The sequence below is a fragment of the Hyperoodon ampullatus genome, assembly GCF_949752795.1.
Source record: "Hyperoodon ampullatus genome assembly, chromosome: 5".
Taxonomy (NCBI): Eukaryota; Metazoa; Chordata; class Mammalia; order Artiodactyla; family Ziphiidae; genus Hyperoodon; species Hyperoodon ampullatus.
This window is the reverse complement of record NC_136918.1, coordinates 138,942,785-138,960,308: the sequence shown is the minus strand read 5'-3', so window position 1 is coordinate 138,960,308 and position 17,524 is coordinate 138,942,785. Positions and strand designations below refer to the sequence as shown.

The window sequence follows — 17,524 nt, the reverse complement described above, 5'->3', positions numbered from 1 at the left end:
GTCTAAAACCGGATCTCTGGGATTGATAATTAAGGAAACTAACCAACCATGAGCAAGGTTAATCCGTAAGTTAAGTTGGTACCACTCAAGTCCCATCCCCAGCTGTTTTCTTGTTCAGATAAATGTTTTTTCTCAGCAGACTGTGTTTCTCCCTTAACCAAAGGGAGAAAATGCACAGCAAAGTCAAATGACACAGAATAAAAGCCTGAGGGAAGAAACTGCTTATAAAACTTTCAGAAAGCTTTGAAATTATTGGCTGAACAAGTAATTTCATACAGTGGTTTGTATGTATTTCACAGCAGCATCAGTTCCAAATGTCCCTTTGCACTCGGATTCCGGGAGAGTTTTCCTAATGCTTCGTCATCAAATGATTGTACTGATGCATTAATCATGAAGGCCATGAGAAAGAAAATAACCACAAGCCAAAACTGCAGATGTTAAGTGTTGAGGCAGAAACCAAATGAAATGTGTAAACACATAGAAAGAGAAAGAACATTTCCCCCACACTTTTCTTAACCTTGGCATTGCATCAACCATTAGGGTAAAATGCATGCATATTTACCAATAAAAACCAGAATTTTTTTAAAACTGAAATTTGGCTGACACCTTAAAGAGTTCACTCAAAATTCTTGCCCCTAAATATAAGGAGAGTGGCAAAGGAACAATTTATTACAAAAGAATGTTTATTACATGTCTGTTCCATGCAGGCACATATCATGCACGTGGTTTTGTTTAACTTTATAACAACCCTATGAATTGGCTATCATGATTACCATTTTGTAAATGTGAAAACTGAGGATCAGTCAATGAATTTTAATAGTCTATTGGTCTACTCAGGCTGCCATAACAGAATACTACAGACTGGGGGGCTTAAACAACAGCAATTTATTTTCTCACAGTTCTGGGGGTTGGAAGTTTAAGATCAAGGTGCCAGCAAGGTTGGTTTCTGGTGACTTTGGTTGGTTTGGAAGACCTTTCTTCCTGGCTTACAGACAGCTGTATTCTCACTGTGTCCTCACGTGGCCTTTCCCCTGTGTGCACACCCCAGGTGTCTCATCCTCTTGGATTAGGGCTCCACCCTTATGACCTCATTTAACCTTAATTATGTCCTCAAAGTCCCATCTCCAAATACAGTCACACTGGGGGTTAGGGCTTCAACATACTTGGGGGTGGAGTGGAGGTGCAATTTGGTCCATAACTGATAGCATGACCAGGAGCCCACAGTTGCTGAGTGGTAGAACCAGTACTGTCTGAATCTAAACATTTCTTTATCCAGAGTGCAGTGCCTCTCACATACCACAGCATCTCAGAGAGAATGTGGACACATCCCACTGTAAAAGCTGACTCTCAGAACTTGCTGGCAGGGAGACAATTTCACAGCAGTTAAGCTCTGTCCCTGTGAGAAGGGTGATGAAGTCCTTACACAAGCTAGATCACAGAGCCCAGGAGTCCAAGGCAACCCATCCAGATGACACCCCCCAAAAAAGGCTTCATCTATGCTGTTAATAGCTACACAAATGGTCAAATGATGGTTTCCTACCATATTCCATCCACAGTGGGATTTCCATGACCTCCAAAGAGCCAGCTTTTCATTCAGTTTTTCTTTTCTTTTTTCCAAACCACCAGCTAACGTCCTGGAGGGTGACTCCATGGACCAGGATGTTGAGAGCCCTGTGGCCATTCACCAGCCAAAGTTGCCTAAGCAGGCCAGGGACGACCTGCCAAGACACATCAGCCGAGACCGGACCAAAAGGAAAATCCAGAGGTACGTGCGGAAAGATGGAAAGTGCAACGTCCACCATGGCAACGTGAGGGAGACCTATCGCTACCTGACCGATATCTTCACCACCTTAGTAGACCTCAAGTGGAGATTCAACCTGTTGATTTTCGTCATGGTTTACACAGTGACATGGCTCTTTTTTGGAATGATCTGGTGGCTAATTGCATACATCCGAGGAGACATGGACCACATAGAGGACCCTTCATGGACTCCTTGCGTCACCAACCTCAATGGGTTTGTCTCTGCTTTTTTATTCTCCATAGAGACAGAAACCACCATTGGTTATGGCTACCGGGTCATCACGGACAAGTGCCCAGAGGGAATTATTCTCCTCTTAATCCAATCTGTCTTGGGGTCCATTGTCAATGCATTCATGGTGGGATGCATGTTTGTAAAAATATCGCAACCCAAGAAGAGGGCAGAGACCCTGGTTTTTTCCACCCATGCGGTGATCTCCATGAGGGATGGGAAACTGTGCCTGATGTTTCGCGTAGGGGATCTGAGGAATTCCCACATCGTGGAGGCTTCCATCAGAGCTAAGTTGATCAAATCCAAACAGACCTCAGAGGGGGAGTTCATCCCCTTGAACCAGACGGATATCAACGTAGGGTATTACACCGGCGATGACCGTCTCTTTCTGGTGTCACCACTCATTATTAGCCACGAAATTAACCAACAGAGTCCTTTCTGGGAGATCTCCAAAGCCCAGCTGCCCAAAGAGGAACTGGAAATCGTGGTCATCCTAGAAGGCATGGTGGAAGCTACAGGTAAGGTGTGCCCCATCCGGGGGTATCTCTGGGATCGATGCTCATTTTAAACTGAACCTCACATTCTTATGTTGACAAAATATGGAAAACTGAACCTCACTCACTATTGATGCCACCTCTTTATTCATGAAGTAGTATGTGGCCTATAACCTTAAGTATGTCCACCACAAAGTCTAACAAATTAGCTTTTTAAAAACCCTTGGGAAAATAAATTAATAAACAATTTTTTTAGAACACCTCTTAATATATTTTAAATTTTCAAATATTTACTTAAATTAAAATTTGATCTCTCTCTAAAGCAATTTTTAGATGGTTTTAAAGCATTGTTTAAATTAAATACTTGAGGTTATTTATTGCCAAGCCAGGAGGAAGAAGTTAAGCCTTTCAAATGAAGCCTGACAAATTGCTTTAATAAAAATACATGTTTGCCCCTTCTTTGGGAGCCATTTGCAAGAACCATAGCCTTGCTTTTTCTTTTATATCAAGTGAGCACTTGGTATCTTTTCTCTATACTCTAACTGCCAAATCCCCTGTAGATATAATACTGCAGACCCAGTAAATAACTCTAATAGGAAAGAAAAAAAATTGAGATCCACTCATCATAATCCTATTGACTCATCTGCACTGAACAGCTAACTACTGGTGTATTTTAACAAAGATGATCTGTTCTAAAAATAGAGAAATGGTCTGTTTTTATTGAAGTCTTCTCTCATATCTTTCCATACGTGTTACACATCCCAGGAGCAAAGGAGGTTCTGCCTGTATTTATCTGTAACTTTCTATGAAATAGAGCCATAAACTCTGCCTTAAGCTAACAATAGTGCCCCGTAGGAAAAGTATAAACAAGAACACTAATTCAAGCTTTGCTTTGCTATTCTTCTGAATCATTAGTCTTGGGATCCTCTTTAGTTATACAATCTGCCCTTCTGTGCTTTGAGGTCTTCAACTTGAGGCTCAAGGTAGGTTTACACAATCTGAAAATGCACGGCCACCAGCCAGACCCCAGACTCTTCATCCACCCGTAACCTGACCTCAGTCATCTGTCAAATGAAAGTCATTGCCCCCATGTCCCAGCCTCCCTGGACCCAACAGGCAAAGTCATTACCTCTAACAAATTTCTCTTATAGTGGTAAAAACTTTTGCAATAGTTTTTTAAAATGCAGCAAACAATGAAAATGTGAGTAAAAGGCTTTGCATGAAGTGTGATCCTTTGCATAAGGCAAAAGGAACGTCTAAAACAAAAATAATCATTGTGAAATTATAAATAAGTTCTGCACATGTGCACTGGGCTATCTGTACCCTGAGCCTGACTTTGGGGTGCCCTCGTGAGCCAATAGTTGTGTGGGGGGAGGGGGGAGTAGGGCGGAGAGAAACCAACTCAATAAGGGAGCTCCGTCATTTTCCCACAGACCAGAAACTACTCCCACCTCGGCCAAGCACCTGGACTCTGGGTCCCCCTAGTGGTAGCCACTGAGATACAGTCTCTGGCAGCATAAACTGACCACTTATGATGCGCTTTTAATATTAGATTTCTCGCTCTAAACTCTCCGAATAGGACAGAAGGGAGGGGAGTGGACAAGCCTTGTTCTCCTTCCGTCTCTGAGCTCAAGAAGCAAAAGCCAGTGGAGACGTACCCTCTGTTCACTGGTGTTAATCTGAGCTTCAAATTGCAGGAGCTGTGTTCCCTCAAATCAAAACCCAAGCTCTAAAAATAAGTCAGTCCAGAATAAGCAACTTACCTTTGTGATGTCTCTGAGTCGGAATTCTCCCTGGGGCAGACCCTGTCTCTCTGAAGATAGTTTGTAATGACTGAGCCTTTCCAAATAGGGGAACATCCTTTTGTTGGTGGTTAATAGTGATACCTCTGAGCATTCGGTGGCCTTTCTACTGCTTTCATAGAGAAAACTGGGTATTTGCCAGCAAAAAACGAATCAAAGGCGACCACTATTAACTTTCTAAAAGTAATAATAATAATTTTCTAATTTCTGGAACGTGGAGGAAGGAGTGTTCTAGAAAGTTCTGGGTTTGTCTGGAAGCTGGACACATCTTGATCCTTCCCTGATAGGATTCATACGGTTCAGTCTTTCCAGCACATCTCTTAATCTTACGAGGCACACTTTTTTCTTTGTGAAAACACAGTTGGGATTTATGGGTATTAAGTAGGCCCTTGGGGTGGGGGGAATGCTTCAATGAATCAAAGCCACAGGAAAAAAATAGATGTGGACCAAATGCACCCTGAGGAAAACAGATTCACAAGAATCTAATTATTCATTGGAAGGCTAGATGGGAAATCAGGAGCCATGAAAACAGCAAGCTGACACAAAGGGGCCTCTGCTTGACTCATGCTTTCTTTCAAATATGTCTTAGTTGCCCTGAAACTACTCTCAGTGACCTCAGTTAGGTTGCCTCTTTCAAGGACGAGCCTCACCATCGCCACCACTGCACCCTCGATGCAATGCCCCCCCTCTTTCTGTCTTGCACGTTGTGGGCACACAACGACCCCAACGTGGTATTTTCTGGGGATCCGAGCTACCACGCAGTAGGCTGACCTGGCAGGTCCTTTAGTCCCCTGGGTGCTCAGGCCCAGCACAGGTCAGCTGGTTGACACATTATATGCCCACCCCAATTGTGCTGCCCCAAGCCTGCTTTGTCACATCACTCAGGGTCAGGCTCGTCTTTAGAAAATGGGAGTGAGCTCCTTGAAGGTCAGAGGTGAGTCTTGCCGACCTTTGATGTTCTGCAGGTCCTGGCCCCAGTCTTTCACTCAGTGAGTTCTCTGGCCTCATAAAAGACAGACTCACACCCACAAAAGACAGACCCACGTTCTTGGTGGATGGTTTCGGTCTGGTCCTGCCCCAAGTCAGGGGGATGTGTCACCTCTCAAGAACCTTCCAGTCATGTGGTTCTATTTTTGAAAATGAATCAAACCCTGGAAAATTCTGACACCAGCCACCCAGACATCTGGGAACTGGCCGTGTCTCATCCCACAAATATATTTTTAAAGGGGGTCCTTTATGTTCCTGACATAGGGGCAATTTGGAGATAGTGATGTTTACAGAAGGGTTCATAGCTACGTAAACAAACATGCCGAGCAGCTGTGGCAAGTGTGCCTTAAATAGTAAAGCATTCATATAGACTGTTATTTATAGAGGGCAAATTGGCATAGAGGCTAGATGACAGCCACACAGAGCTGGGCCCGGTGCCAGCCATCTCCTCACTATAGGCTTTCTGATTGATGAACTTCCATATTTACCCCCAACGATTATGCAACTATGACAGGCAGCCCTTTCCAACACCTCAGCAAATATGTCTCCTTAGAATGAATCCCATTAAGCTTTTTTTTTTAATTTTTATTTTATATCGGAGTATAGTCAATTCACAGTGTTGTGTTAGTTTCAGGTGTATGGCAAAGTAATTCAGTTATACATATACATATACCTCTTCTTTTTCAGAATCTTTTTCCATATAGTTTATTATAGAATACTGAGTAGAGTTTCCTGTGTTATACAGTAGGTCCTTGCTGATTATCTCTTTTAAGCTTTTTCTTTTTGCATTTTTTATTATGGAAACTATAAAACTTATACAAAAGTAGACCAAATCGTATAATCAACTCTCATGTACCCATCATTCAATTTCTATAATTGTCAATTCATGGCCAAACTTGTTTCATCTGTGTCACCCACTCACTAACTGCTCCTCCAGCGTCATATTTTATCTGCAAATATATCCATATGTCTCTAAAAGATAAGGCCTCTTTTAAAAACATAACTGTAGGGCTTCCCTGGTGGCGCAGTGGTTAAGAATCTGCCTGCCAACGCAGGGGACACGGGTTAGAGCCCTGGTCCTGGAAGATCCCACATGCTGCGGAGCAACTAAGCCCGTGTGCCACAACCACTGAGCCTGTGCTCTAGCCCATGAGCCACAACTACTGAGCCCATGTGCCACAACTGCTGAAGCTCATGTGCCTAGAGCCCATGCTCCACAACAAGAGAAGCCACTGCAATGAGAAGGCTGCACACTGCAACAAAGAGTAGCCCCACCTCCTGCAACTAGAGAAAGCCCGTGTGCAGCAACGAAGACCCAATGCTGCCAAAAATAAATTAAATTAAATTAATTAATTTAAAAAACATAACTATAACACTGTTATGACACCTAAAACAATTAATGATCATTTCTTAAGATCCAATATCTACTCAATGCTCCGACTTCCATTTGTCTCATAAATGTCTTTTTAATTTTTTTTTTAAATCTGCTGTTTGAATCCAGATCAGGTTAATGCACTGTTATTGGCTGAGATCTCTTCCAAGCCTTAGTCTATGAGCTTCCCTTTCATCCCTGTGGGGTTTTTTTCTTTCAAGTTTTTCTCAAAGAGGAGAATTTCTGAAATATTTATATACTACATAGAAAGCTGGGGAAAGTGGAGGGCGGGAGGAAGCCAACTTAGTGAAGATATACTAGATAACGTTTTGTAGATGAGGAAGCAGGGCTGACTGTCCAGAAGTCAGTATCTATGGGTTACCAAGGAGGAGGGGGAGTGTACATCAGAAGTAGGCAAGCAAACCGGAAGTAGGTGAGGGCAAACCACCCTTCCCCACAGGAAAGCTCAGTTCTTTATTCACATGAGGAGAGCTTAGTCACATAAATCACATCACAGATCACAGGATTTTTGAGTTGCATCCTCGCCCTACTCTTAATTACTTTACAGGTGAGGAAATGGAGGCCCAGCAAGACTAGCGAGCTGGCTAAGGTGTGATAGTTATGGGCAGAGCAAGAACTTGAAACCCTAAACCACTGATGGTGTCCAGCCTCCAAGTTCAGTGCTCTTTGCATCAGGAAGGCTGTTGGTTCATGAAGATTCTGTAGAGCATGCACCCAAAAAGACAACTGGTATTTAACGTGCAGACAGGCTCTCTTTTCTCCCATCATTAGCTCTTTTTCTTTAAGGCTTCTCTTTCAGTCTCCAATGTTATCAGTTCATTTTAAAATTCTTTATTACATTCACATGAATTTTTAACAAGCATATATTAAAATGAGATGTGCCACAAAACTGTTCTGAAATCAAAATTAAATAAGCACCGTCTACAAAAATACTCCTGGAAGAATATAATGTTCTGTCAAATCTGATTTCCAAGAAGCATAGTTAAATGCTTCTTTGCCATAGTTAAAATGCCACTTCACTATAACAGAGGAGAATATGAGATCACAGAGTTTGAAAAGGTGGCATTTCTCAGCTAAGATGGTTGAGGGTTAGCATTACAGTACTTTTAAACTGTTTCTACTAATGATATTTCATAGACGTTGTATTTTTCAAATCTTACTTTCTCCTTTAGATAAGTAGCTGCCATTCCCTCCACTGGCAAGTGATTGTCTCCAGATTTACCATTTTTCTTTTAAGAGTTGTAACCCCAGAGATGTGGGAACATATGTATACGTATAACTGATTCACTTTGTTATAAAGCAGACACTAACACACCATTGTAAAGCAATTATACTCCAATAAAGATGTACAAAAAAAAAACATAACCATTATAGATTATAAGCAGTATAAAAGCATTTATAAAGTATTTTAATTTTTGAAAATTAGTATGTTCTTTTTAAAAATTTAAGCGTTTTAGTATATCTGTTACATAATTTCCTCATGCTTTATATTATTCTAGATTGATATGTATACTTGTTAACACATGGAATATTTTCATACTTGTTAATTATGAGCAAAATGTTTAAGTGCTAAACACAAAGTTTCTAAGCTTCTACATACAGTGGATATTAACAATCAAACTTTATTAAATATAAATATGTAAACTTCAAACTTTCATCTAGAGTTGAAATATCCAGTACTGTGACTGCTCATATAAAAATGCTGTTATTTCACAGTGATTACAATATTTACAAAATAGGAACTCAAATAATGATGCAAATAAGAACACCTTTTGCTTGGGGAAGACTTTTGTTTTTAATTTGCTTTCTATTTTCTAGTTTGAAAAATTACCATAAAAATGGTAAACACAGAAGAAAAAAAAAGAAGAGTTGTAACCCCACCTACCTAGCCTAGGAGAAGAGTTAATTGATAAGATTTGGAATGCTAAGATCTTGGGTGAAAATCTCGTGGTAAATCTCTATAAGGCGCAATTTAAAAATTCAAAGACATGTGAATTTATTTTTCCTGGATGGAAATCTACCACTCATCAACATCAAGAAATCCAACCATCCTTTCTTCTTCGAGCATTAGGTTCAGGTGATTTATTCAGGGCTTCCTCCCAAATGCCTAACTCAATACAATATACCTAGGTAGTGTCAGTGACTGGATAAAAACTGGTAATACCTGCTCCCTAAATAGGGTAAACTTTTTGTGATCCTAAGCAGCTTGGGGACACTGTTCTGGTCCTAACAATCTGAGCTTGGACGCAGTAGAGCACACGTAGAATTTTAAACTTTTCCACCACCCCTCTAGAAGAAAGATACTGTAACTCTGTTAAACGTTATACCTCTGTTAAACATTATACCTCTGTTAAACATTTCTCATAATTTAGAAGGCACTTAGGATCTCATAACTTAGATAGCAGTGTACTGAGGTCACCATATACTATTGTGGTTGAAAAGACAAAAATACTGGATAATTATAAAACTTTTCATTATTAAAACATAATAGCAGGAAATCCATTGTTCTTCCTTCTCCAAATGGGCCGTGAGGAGCTCATAAAATAGATGTTCATTAGAAGTCAGGAATGGCCGCACAATATATACAATTTAAAGTTCAAACCCAAGGGAAAAAATAGACTAGCGTCTAAAAGTTAGCTCTGACTCAAACTCTGAAGTCAGTACTCATGTTGGAAAGAAACTGCACCGTTCAAATTAAGAGATGAGTATCAAAGAGTGGGAAGCCTCTAGTTAGTGCATCCTTAAATAAATCGAGCTTTATTATTTCCCAGGGCATTCAGTAATATGAGTGCTGACAGCATGATGCCAGTGAAGCAGTTCTACCTGACAATTTCTAATGACCAGAAGAGGATCACTGGGGAAAACCATATAACTTATTCACACATGCAAACACACACACACACATATGCAAACACACACACACACATACACACACACACACACACACACACACACACACACCCCTCTGCTAAATAGCTAAACAGACAGAAGCCAGAGGGGCTTCTTCCCCAGTTAAGCATGCCCTTGCTCCTGTGTTTTACACCAACTCACACCAACTCACTTTGTAAGTGAGTTTGTTTGTTCTATTCATTATTTAGTACTCCTCTTCTTTAAAAGTAATCTCTCTTGGCCATAGCTCAGCTTATCTGTATTTCTTTGTATCATTTATACTGTCAGGCAATCCTGGGTTCAAACCACAGTTGCTGTATTCACTGTCTTGCTTAACTTCTCTAAGGCCTCAGTTTTGCCTCTCTAAAATGGGAACAACAATGGTACCTACATCGTTGGTGACCTTTCAGCTTCACGGATTCTGTTAGATCAGATCATTCCTTCCCCCATAGACTGCACAGGGGAAAGACAGTAGAGAGGAGGGAAGCCAGGCATTTGGGAGGGTCAGTCCCAGGGACTGGCTCCACTGTTTCCAGGGACTGTGCAGCTGGCGTCTCCACACGATGACAGCTGACCCTCCTCAGAAGGCACTCTGAATAGTCAAAATGGCAAATGTCAACCTGCGATAGCCGGTGCAAGACATGCACACTCACAACGTGAGAGTAAATGCCAGCCTGGCCTCTGTCCCAGTTACCTACCACGAATGATGCGCTCTGAATTCATGAGGATAGAATGGACTCAGAATAGACTTTGCATTCCTATAGATAGTAACATCTCATCGTTATAATTTCTGCCCAAAGGGGACATGAATATAGATTATTCTCAAGTCTTCTAAGGCAGCGGCTCATGGAGGAAAGGACCAAGAGTCTGCATTTGAAAACAGGATTTCTATGTTCCCAATCCTCCTCCTAGGTTTTTATAAGAATGCTATGGTGTCAGCTGATGCCCCAGTTTGGAGAATGTATTTTTGTGCTGTTAATTCAACTGAATAATATTTATTTACATAATAAGTCCTTAGAGATACTTCTGCTTTAAAGTATAGATATACTTCAACAAAGTGGACAGGAAATGTGCATTTCTATATGGCCACCTCCATTGTTCTGTATTTACTGAGAAAGATCAAAGATACTGTACAGTCTGGCTTGGCTCAGTCATGCTGCAGTAACAAATACCTCCAAGGGCTTAGAGCACAAAGGTTTATTTCTCATTCCTATTACATGTCAGTTGCAACTCTGTTCACATCCTGTTGACTCCAAGATACAGACGAAAGGAGCAGCCCTACTTAGGACTTGCCATTCTCATGGCAGGGAGAAAAAAGAAATGACAAAACGCCTCGCTTCTGCTTGCCATTTATTAGTCATAGCAAGTCATATGGCAGTGCCTGATGTCCATAGAATGGGGAAATGTAATTCTCCCACAGGGACTTGGAATAAATAATTCAGAACAAAATAATACAATCTACCACAGGTACCCAAGTGGTTTTGAAAACCCCTAGACCGAGTTAAAAACTTTTTGCAAGTTAGGGCTTAAAATGTGCGGTAGTCGTTAGTGTTGTTTGTGAAATATGTCCATCTTTCGTCCTTCTAAACACGTCAGGATCACATTTCCCTGTTTCTGTTGGACACGGCCATGTGACTTATATTTGTCCCAACAGTATATGCATATGTCATGTGTATCACGCTGCTGGAAACCTTACAAGCTACATATGATAATTCCCTTCCTACTTCTATAGTTCTCATGGAAGCACATGTCACAGTGAAGTTTCTGTCATTCTGGACCCTTGACTGGCTTTGAAGAGAAGACCCTTGCCAGCTCACTTGGGACTTGTAGCATGACTGACTGAGAAATAACCTTAGGTTGGGTTAAGCCACTGAAATTTGGGTTGTGTGTTACCACAATATTAGCTAACCTCTTTGGCCTGATACAAAATTTCATGCCCTGATACAAAATTTCATGCAAACATTTTGACAGGTTGGCTGTTGTATACTGCTCATGGCCCCAGACTTGCCATGAAATGAATTTTTGGCTAGCTACTTTGCAAAACTTCTCCTCCCTCCTTTAAACTCTCTCTTCACTGCTTAAGACTCTGAGGTCAGACAGGCTGAATTCAAATTCTGCCTCCACTCCCAACTGTCCATGGGATTGGGTGCATCCGTTTCCTTAACTTCACCAAACCTTTTTCCATTCTGAAAAATGGGAATGATACTTCTATTTATAAGGAGATTCCGTGAGATAATACAGGCAAGTCATTCATCCTGGGACCATAGTATGTGCTCAATAAATTTAGAGAGTGAATCTATGATTCTGTAAATCATACTATTCTCATCCATCATTCATTAGGTGCCTATTGAATGCCAATTACTTTATGAGATGCTTTCCATACATTCTTTTCAATCCTCAAAGCAATTCTGAAAAGTAGGTACCATCCCCATTTAACAAATGAGGAGGTTGATTCTGGAGTAGGGAGTTGGGGAGAGTAACTTGCCCGAGGTCACCCAACTGGTGACGTAGTAAAGCAGGACTCCATCTCAGGGCTTCCCACCTTCCCAGTCTGTCTCCCTTGTGCCTCTCCAGGGAAGGCACAGTACACAACAGCACACTGAAGGTAGTGGTTATTGATTAAAGGTCATTAGTGTGTGGACGGTTATCGCTCAGTGATATATTCCCTTTTGATTACTGGCCTTGGCTTCCCCATCGGGCTCCCCTCACCAGACCGCAGGAGGCAGGTACGGGCAATCTGCTGTTTCATAACCGTTGGCACTGAGTCTCTTGAAAGGGCACCTACTTGTTCATACTCTCAGATTCTGCCCAATTCAACGTTATCAGGCAACCATGCCACTTGACACCGGGCCAACCCCATCTAAAACAGCCTGGTGCCATGCCAAGTATAACCCAAAGTGCAACCAAGCAGCCAGCGCAAAAACCCTTAGGGGAGAAAAAAAGAAAGTTTAACATTGAAAGGGAAGAATCAATCTTGATGCTGAGCTTTCTGCCAGAAAGCACAATAATAAAATGATTTAGACTTTGACCAGCCTAAGTAAACCCTGTTGGGGTTTCCATTTCACTGCAAAACATCCAATAAGACCCTTTTGGGGGTTTGAGGAAGATGATGATAATTTTTCTCTTGTCACTGAGGCCACCCTTAGAAGATTTTAATTAAACATTTGAGAAGTAAATACATTTTCTTTTACATTTTCTCAAGCATAGTTTCTATAGGGTGAATATTAATAGAAATCTGTGAAAGCTGATGGATAAAGGAGAGGTTAGTGGGTAATGATATTAGAGAAGAACGTACAGCAGGGACCTCCAAGGAGACAAGACTGAATGTTGAGCCTGAAAGGAACTAATGCTACATTCACATTGGCCCTCAATGAAGTATCTTTAATACAACTCAGAGAGCTAAAGTAGTAACAAAGTATTAGTAATAAAGTATTTGCTTTAGATACTTGGTTGTATATGTTGTCTCTCTCCCCAAAGTTGGAAAAAGTGTAAAACCTAAGGAGAACAAAAATGATGCTGCAAAACAAAAATGTCTACGATTCTTACAGAAACGCTTAATAATCCACAAGGTCCAACATGGGGCAAGAAAGATTTCCAAACACCTCCCTGGGGCTTTACAGCATGAGTCCTTTATGTTCACCCAGAGGGACCTCAGCATGTCCAGCCTCGCCTGCAGACCCTGTGTCAGCCCCCAAGGCTGGGGGAAGAAAGAAGCCACATTCATTAAGCTAAAAACAGATGGGTCACGGCTACCTGGAAGGAGGCTGGCAGCTTGACTGGCCATCAGCAAACCAGGCCAAGAGCTAGGAAGGGCAAGGATGTTTCCAGTACCACCTCAAAGCCTCTGCTGCTGTGGGGACCTGGCACAGAGTCACACCCTGTGTTTGGTGGATGACTTAGCAAAAGCCTCACCTGTGACCAGAAATGCTCACTCCTGACATCAAAGAGACTAGCTGGGTGCACTTGGAGCTCCCGTGTCAGCAAAGCAAAGTGTCCTCTATTGCCACGTTGAAGGGTGGAATGACACAGTGGCACTTCTTTCCTTGAGTTCACTCCAATACATGTTCACCCAGGTGGAAGAGGGCATCTCATGAACGAGGAGCATCTGTAACCTGGGCAGGAGATGGCCTAGTAGACAGGAGACGGAGAAGATGTTAGGCAAAAATGTGCCGTGGCCTTCAGTGTTTCTCACAGGCCCCACCCTGGGGTGTCTTCTTCTTTTTTTTTTTTTTTAATTAAATTTATTTATTTATTTATTTCTGGCTGCGCTGGGTCTTCATTGCTGCGTGCGGGCTTCCTCTAGTTGTGGCAAGCAGGGGCTACTTTTCATTGCAGTGCACGGACTTCTCATTGTGGTGGCTTCTCTTGTTGTGGAGTATGGGCTCTAGGCGCACGGGCTCAGTAGTTGTGGCTCATGGGCTCTAGAGCGCAGGCTCAGTAGTTGTGACTCGCGGGCTTAGCTGCTCCGTGGCATGTGGGATCTTCCCAGACCAGGGCTCGAACCCATGTCGCCTGCATTGGCAGGCGGGTTCTTAACCACTGTGCCACCAGGGAAGTCTGGGGTGTCTTCTTATGATGAAACAAAATCCACAGATGGACCCGAGGCATATGCATTTACTTTTTTTTTTTTTTTTGAGGTACGCCGGCCTCTCACTGTTGTGGCCTCTCCCGTTGCGGAGCACAGGCTCCAGACGCGCAGGCTCAGCAGCCATGGCTCACGGGCCCAGCCGCGCTGCGGCATGTGAGATCTTCCTGAACTGGGGCACGAACCTGCGTCCCCTGCATCGGCAGGCGGACTCTCAACCACCGCGCCACCAGGGAAGCCCTGCGTTTACATTTAAATGCTTAGTCTCTTTATTTTCCCATCCACCAAAATCATGAGCTCCACATCCTCCTCTCTCTTCAATCCTACAACATCACTCCCTCTTAAATAACAACCTGGCTTCACACTTTGTTGAGAAAATAGAAGCAATCAGACTGGAACACTGGTCTTTCCACCGGTCCCTATCTCACCACCACACCCCCACCTCCACCACCTGGGCCTTTCACCACTGTCTGGAGCCCTGTCCAACCCGGGGCCCAACCTGGACCGCATCCCTTCAGCCCTCTCAAAGACTTTTAGACCACACCATCTTCTTTCCCCCATCATCAATTTTTTTCTTAATAGTTTATTTCCAACAACATAAAAATATTTCCTAATATCTATCATTTTTGAGAACAAACAAAAACAAAACTAAACTTCTCCTGGTACCATGTCCCTTTCCAGTACTGTCCCATTTCTCAACGCTCTTTCCCACATTACTTCTAGGAAGAATTGTCTGCATCTCCATCCCCACCGTTTTACTTCCCTTTCCAAATGAGCTACCATTCCTAGCACACCACTGACACACACCAACAACATCCATCCTGCTAGCTCCAGAGGCCACCCCTCTATTCCTGTCTTACTTGGCCTCTTCGCATCAACACACTGACCACTTCCTCCTTCTCCAGGCTTTCTTCCCCGGCGTTCACCACTACTTCTGCTTTCCCTCCTTCTTCAGTGAAAGCTCCTTTCCATCCTCATCTTCAAGCTATTTCTCCTTTTCCCCAAAATCTCAGGGCCCATTCCATCCAGAGTCCTAGCCTCCATTAATTATCCTTTTCTGTTATTTCAGCCAGGACCTTGGCTTTAATTACCATCTTTTTTGTATGTGACATCAAATCTCTATCTCTGGTCCTAACCTCTCCCCTGAGCTCTGAATTCAAAGATCCAGCTGCCTACTTGGCATCCTTATTTAGATGCTTGTACAACTAATGTGACCAAAGCAGAAACTAGATATCCTAACATCCCCTAGAATCTGCTTCCCTCTCCATCTTCCCCATGTTCATAAATATCATCATCGACCATGTAATGACTTACATCAGAAACTTCGGGAGCATCCTTGATTCATCTCTTGCCCTTACCGTCCAGAAGTCCTATAGATGTGACTTCCAAAATATGTCTATCTCTAAGGCTACTGCCACAGATTGTCATAATGTGGAGCCCATGGCATTCAACTGGGTCTCCCTGTTTCAATTTGACCACCCTACACAAATTCGTTTTGCACACAGCAGCCAGAGTGATGTTAATAAAAATGTAAACCAGAGCAAGTCATTCCCATGCTTAAAACCCTCCCATGGATTCTGGCTGCCCTTGGAAAATCCAGATTCCCTGCCACGGCCTACAAGGCCCCTCTGGCCTGGCTCCAGCATGCTTTCACCTCCAACCACTTTCCCACCCAACTCACCACGCTGCAGCCACGTGGGCTCTCCGTTCTGAGCACAGAGCTCTTGTGCAGGGAGGTCGTCTCTGCCCACCAGATAGAAACCGGCTCCTATCACTGTGCCTCTGTCATTCTGTGCAGAACTTGCCACCAGCTGATGGTATCCTGTGGACTTGTGTGTCAACAGTTAGAATGCAAGCTCCTTGAGAATAGTGCCTTGTCCTGCTCTTTGCCATAGTATACTGGGAGTTATCCCAGTACCAGGAACAGTTCCTGGACCATAGTAGGGCACTGCATAAATATGTAGGTGCAAAATAAGTGAATGGAGGGATGAATGCATGAAACATCCTATAGGGTCACAAACCAGATTCGTCCCTTAAGCACCAGAGAAAGTCTAGAGTCATTTTAAATTGCCCCCCTCCCCGCAAACCAACCTGGCCTTGATCCACCTGCAGCATCTCCCTCCTGACATTAAGAAACACTCTGGAAACTAACTCCAAGCACCCCTTCTTCAAGGCTCCCTTCCACTACCCACCGTTGAAAATCTCAGTGGCTCCCCAGGGCACTATCCTGGGCCCTGATCACTCCCTTCTGCACATCCTCCCAAAGCAACCCACCCCTGCCTCTTGGCATCAACTCCTCTAGGTGTGCAGGTTGTTCCCACAGGTACAGCCCCACCCCTGCCTCCTGAGCTACAGACCCAGACAGCTAACTGGTCCTGGATGTCTCCATCTAAGTGGCTCTCAGGTCCCTTAAACACAACTTGTCCTCAACTCAGACCTGCTCCCTCTCCTGTATTCCACCCCTTGATGAATGGAACCTCTAGTCTTTGGTTGCCCAGGTCAGAAACGTGGTTGTCATTTATGCTCTCCCCTCCCTTGGGCACTGCATTCTTCTCTCTCCTAACCATTTCCCCAAGCCCACAGGGCTCCTTTGTGCAAATGAAGAAAAGCCATCCCTCCTCAACTCTACTGCCATCTGCTGGGAAATTTGTGTCATAAATATATCTGTACCACTTAGATTTAGTGAGTTGTGCAGTGTACAACCTGCACAACTGTATGTGGTGGCCCGAGCTAAACTTATCCATTCCATCTCGTACCCGTCTCTAGTATCCAAACGTCCTCTCCTCTCCAGCATCTTGGCCACTGCACTGGTTCACAACACCCCTCCCTCCCTCTGGGCTATTACACTGATTCCATACTGACTTCCCTAATTATAGACTCTCATTTCTACAATTACCCTCCTTGAAATTAGTAGAGCAAACTTTGTAACTTACAGATCCCATCTCCTCACTCCCCAGCTCAAACATTCTCAGTAGTTTCTGGGTAGCTAAAGAATCAAGTCCAACCTCGTTTGCATGTCACAGTCTTGCCACCTGTCCAGGAGCCCTGCCACTTTCCCCACTACCTGCTTGTGCTACTGAAATTCCTGAACACACCATGGGTTATTTTGCCTCTGGCCTGCACATGCGCTGGCATTATCTCTGCCTAGAATATCCTCCTCCATTTATCTTCCCAATAACCCCTACTCACCCACCAAATCTCCCTTCAATTGCTGCCTCCTGTGAAATCTTCCTGACTGCTTGGCAAACTCTGGTGTCCTTCCTCTTTGCTTCCCCTGCGTTTCTACAAATCTCCATGATATCTGACTGCATTGTGGATGACTGATCACGTGGCTGGGTGTCCCCA

General features: G+C 43.2%; 1 protein-coding gene across 1 annotated transcript in view; it reads left to right on the top strand.

Annotated features, from left to right (window-relative positions):
- KCNJ6 (potassium inwardly rectifying channel subfamily J member 6) overlaps window positions 1–17,524 on the top strand; it is a gene marked incomplete at both ends in the record, with an annotated part of 210,944 nt that overhangs the window by 119,089 nt on the left and 74,331 nt on the right. The window contains one exon of the mRNA XM_079705338.1: window positions 1,627–2,547. Coding sequence (XP_079561464.1) covers window positions 1,627–2,547 — 921 coding nt within the window. The remainder of the gene's footprint in view (window positions 1–1,626; window positions 2,548–17,524) is intronic.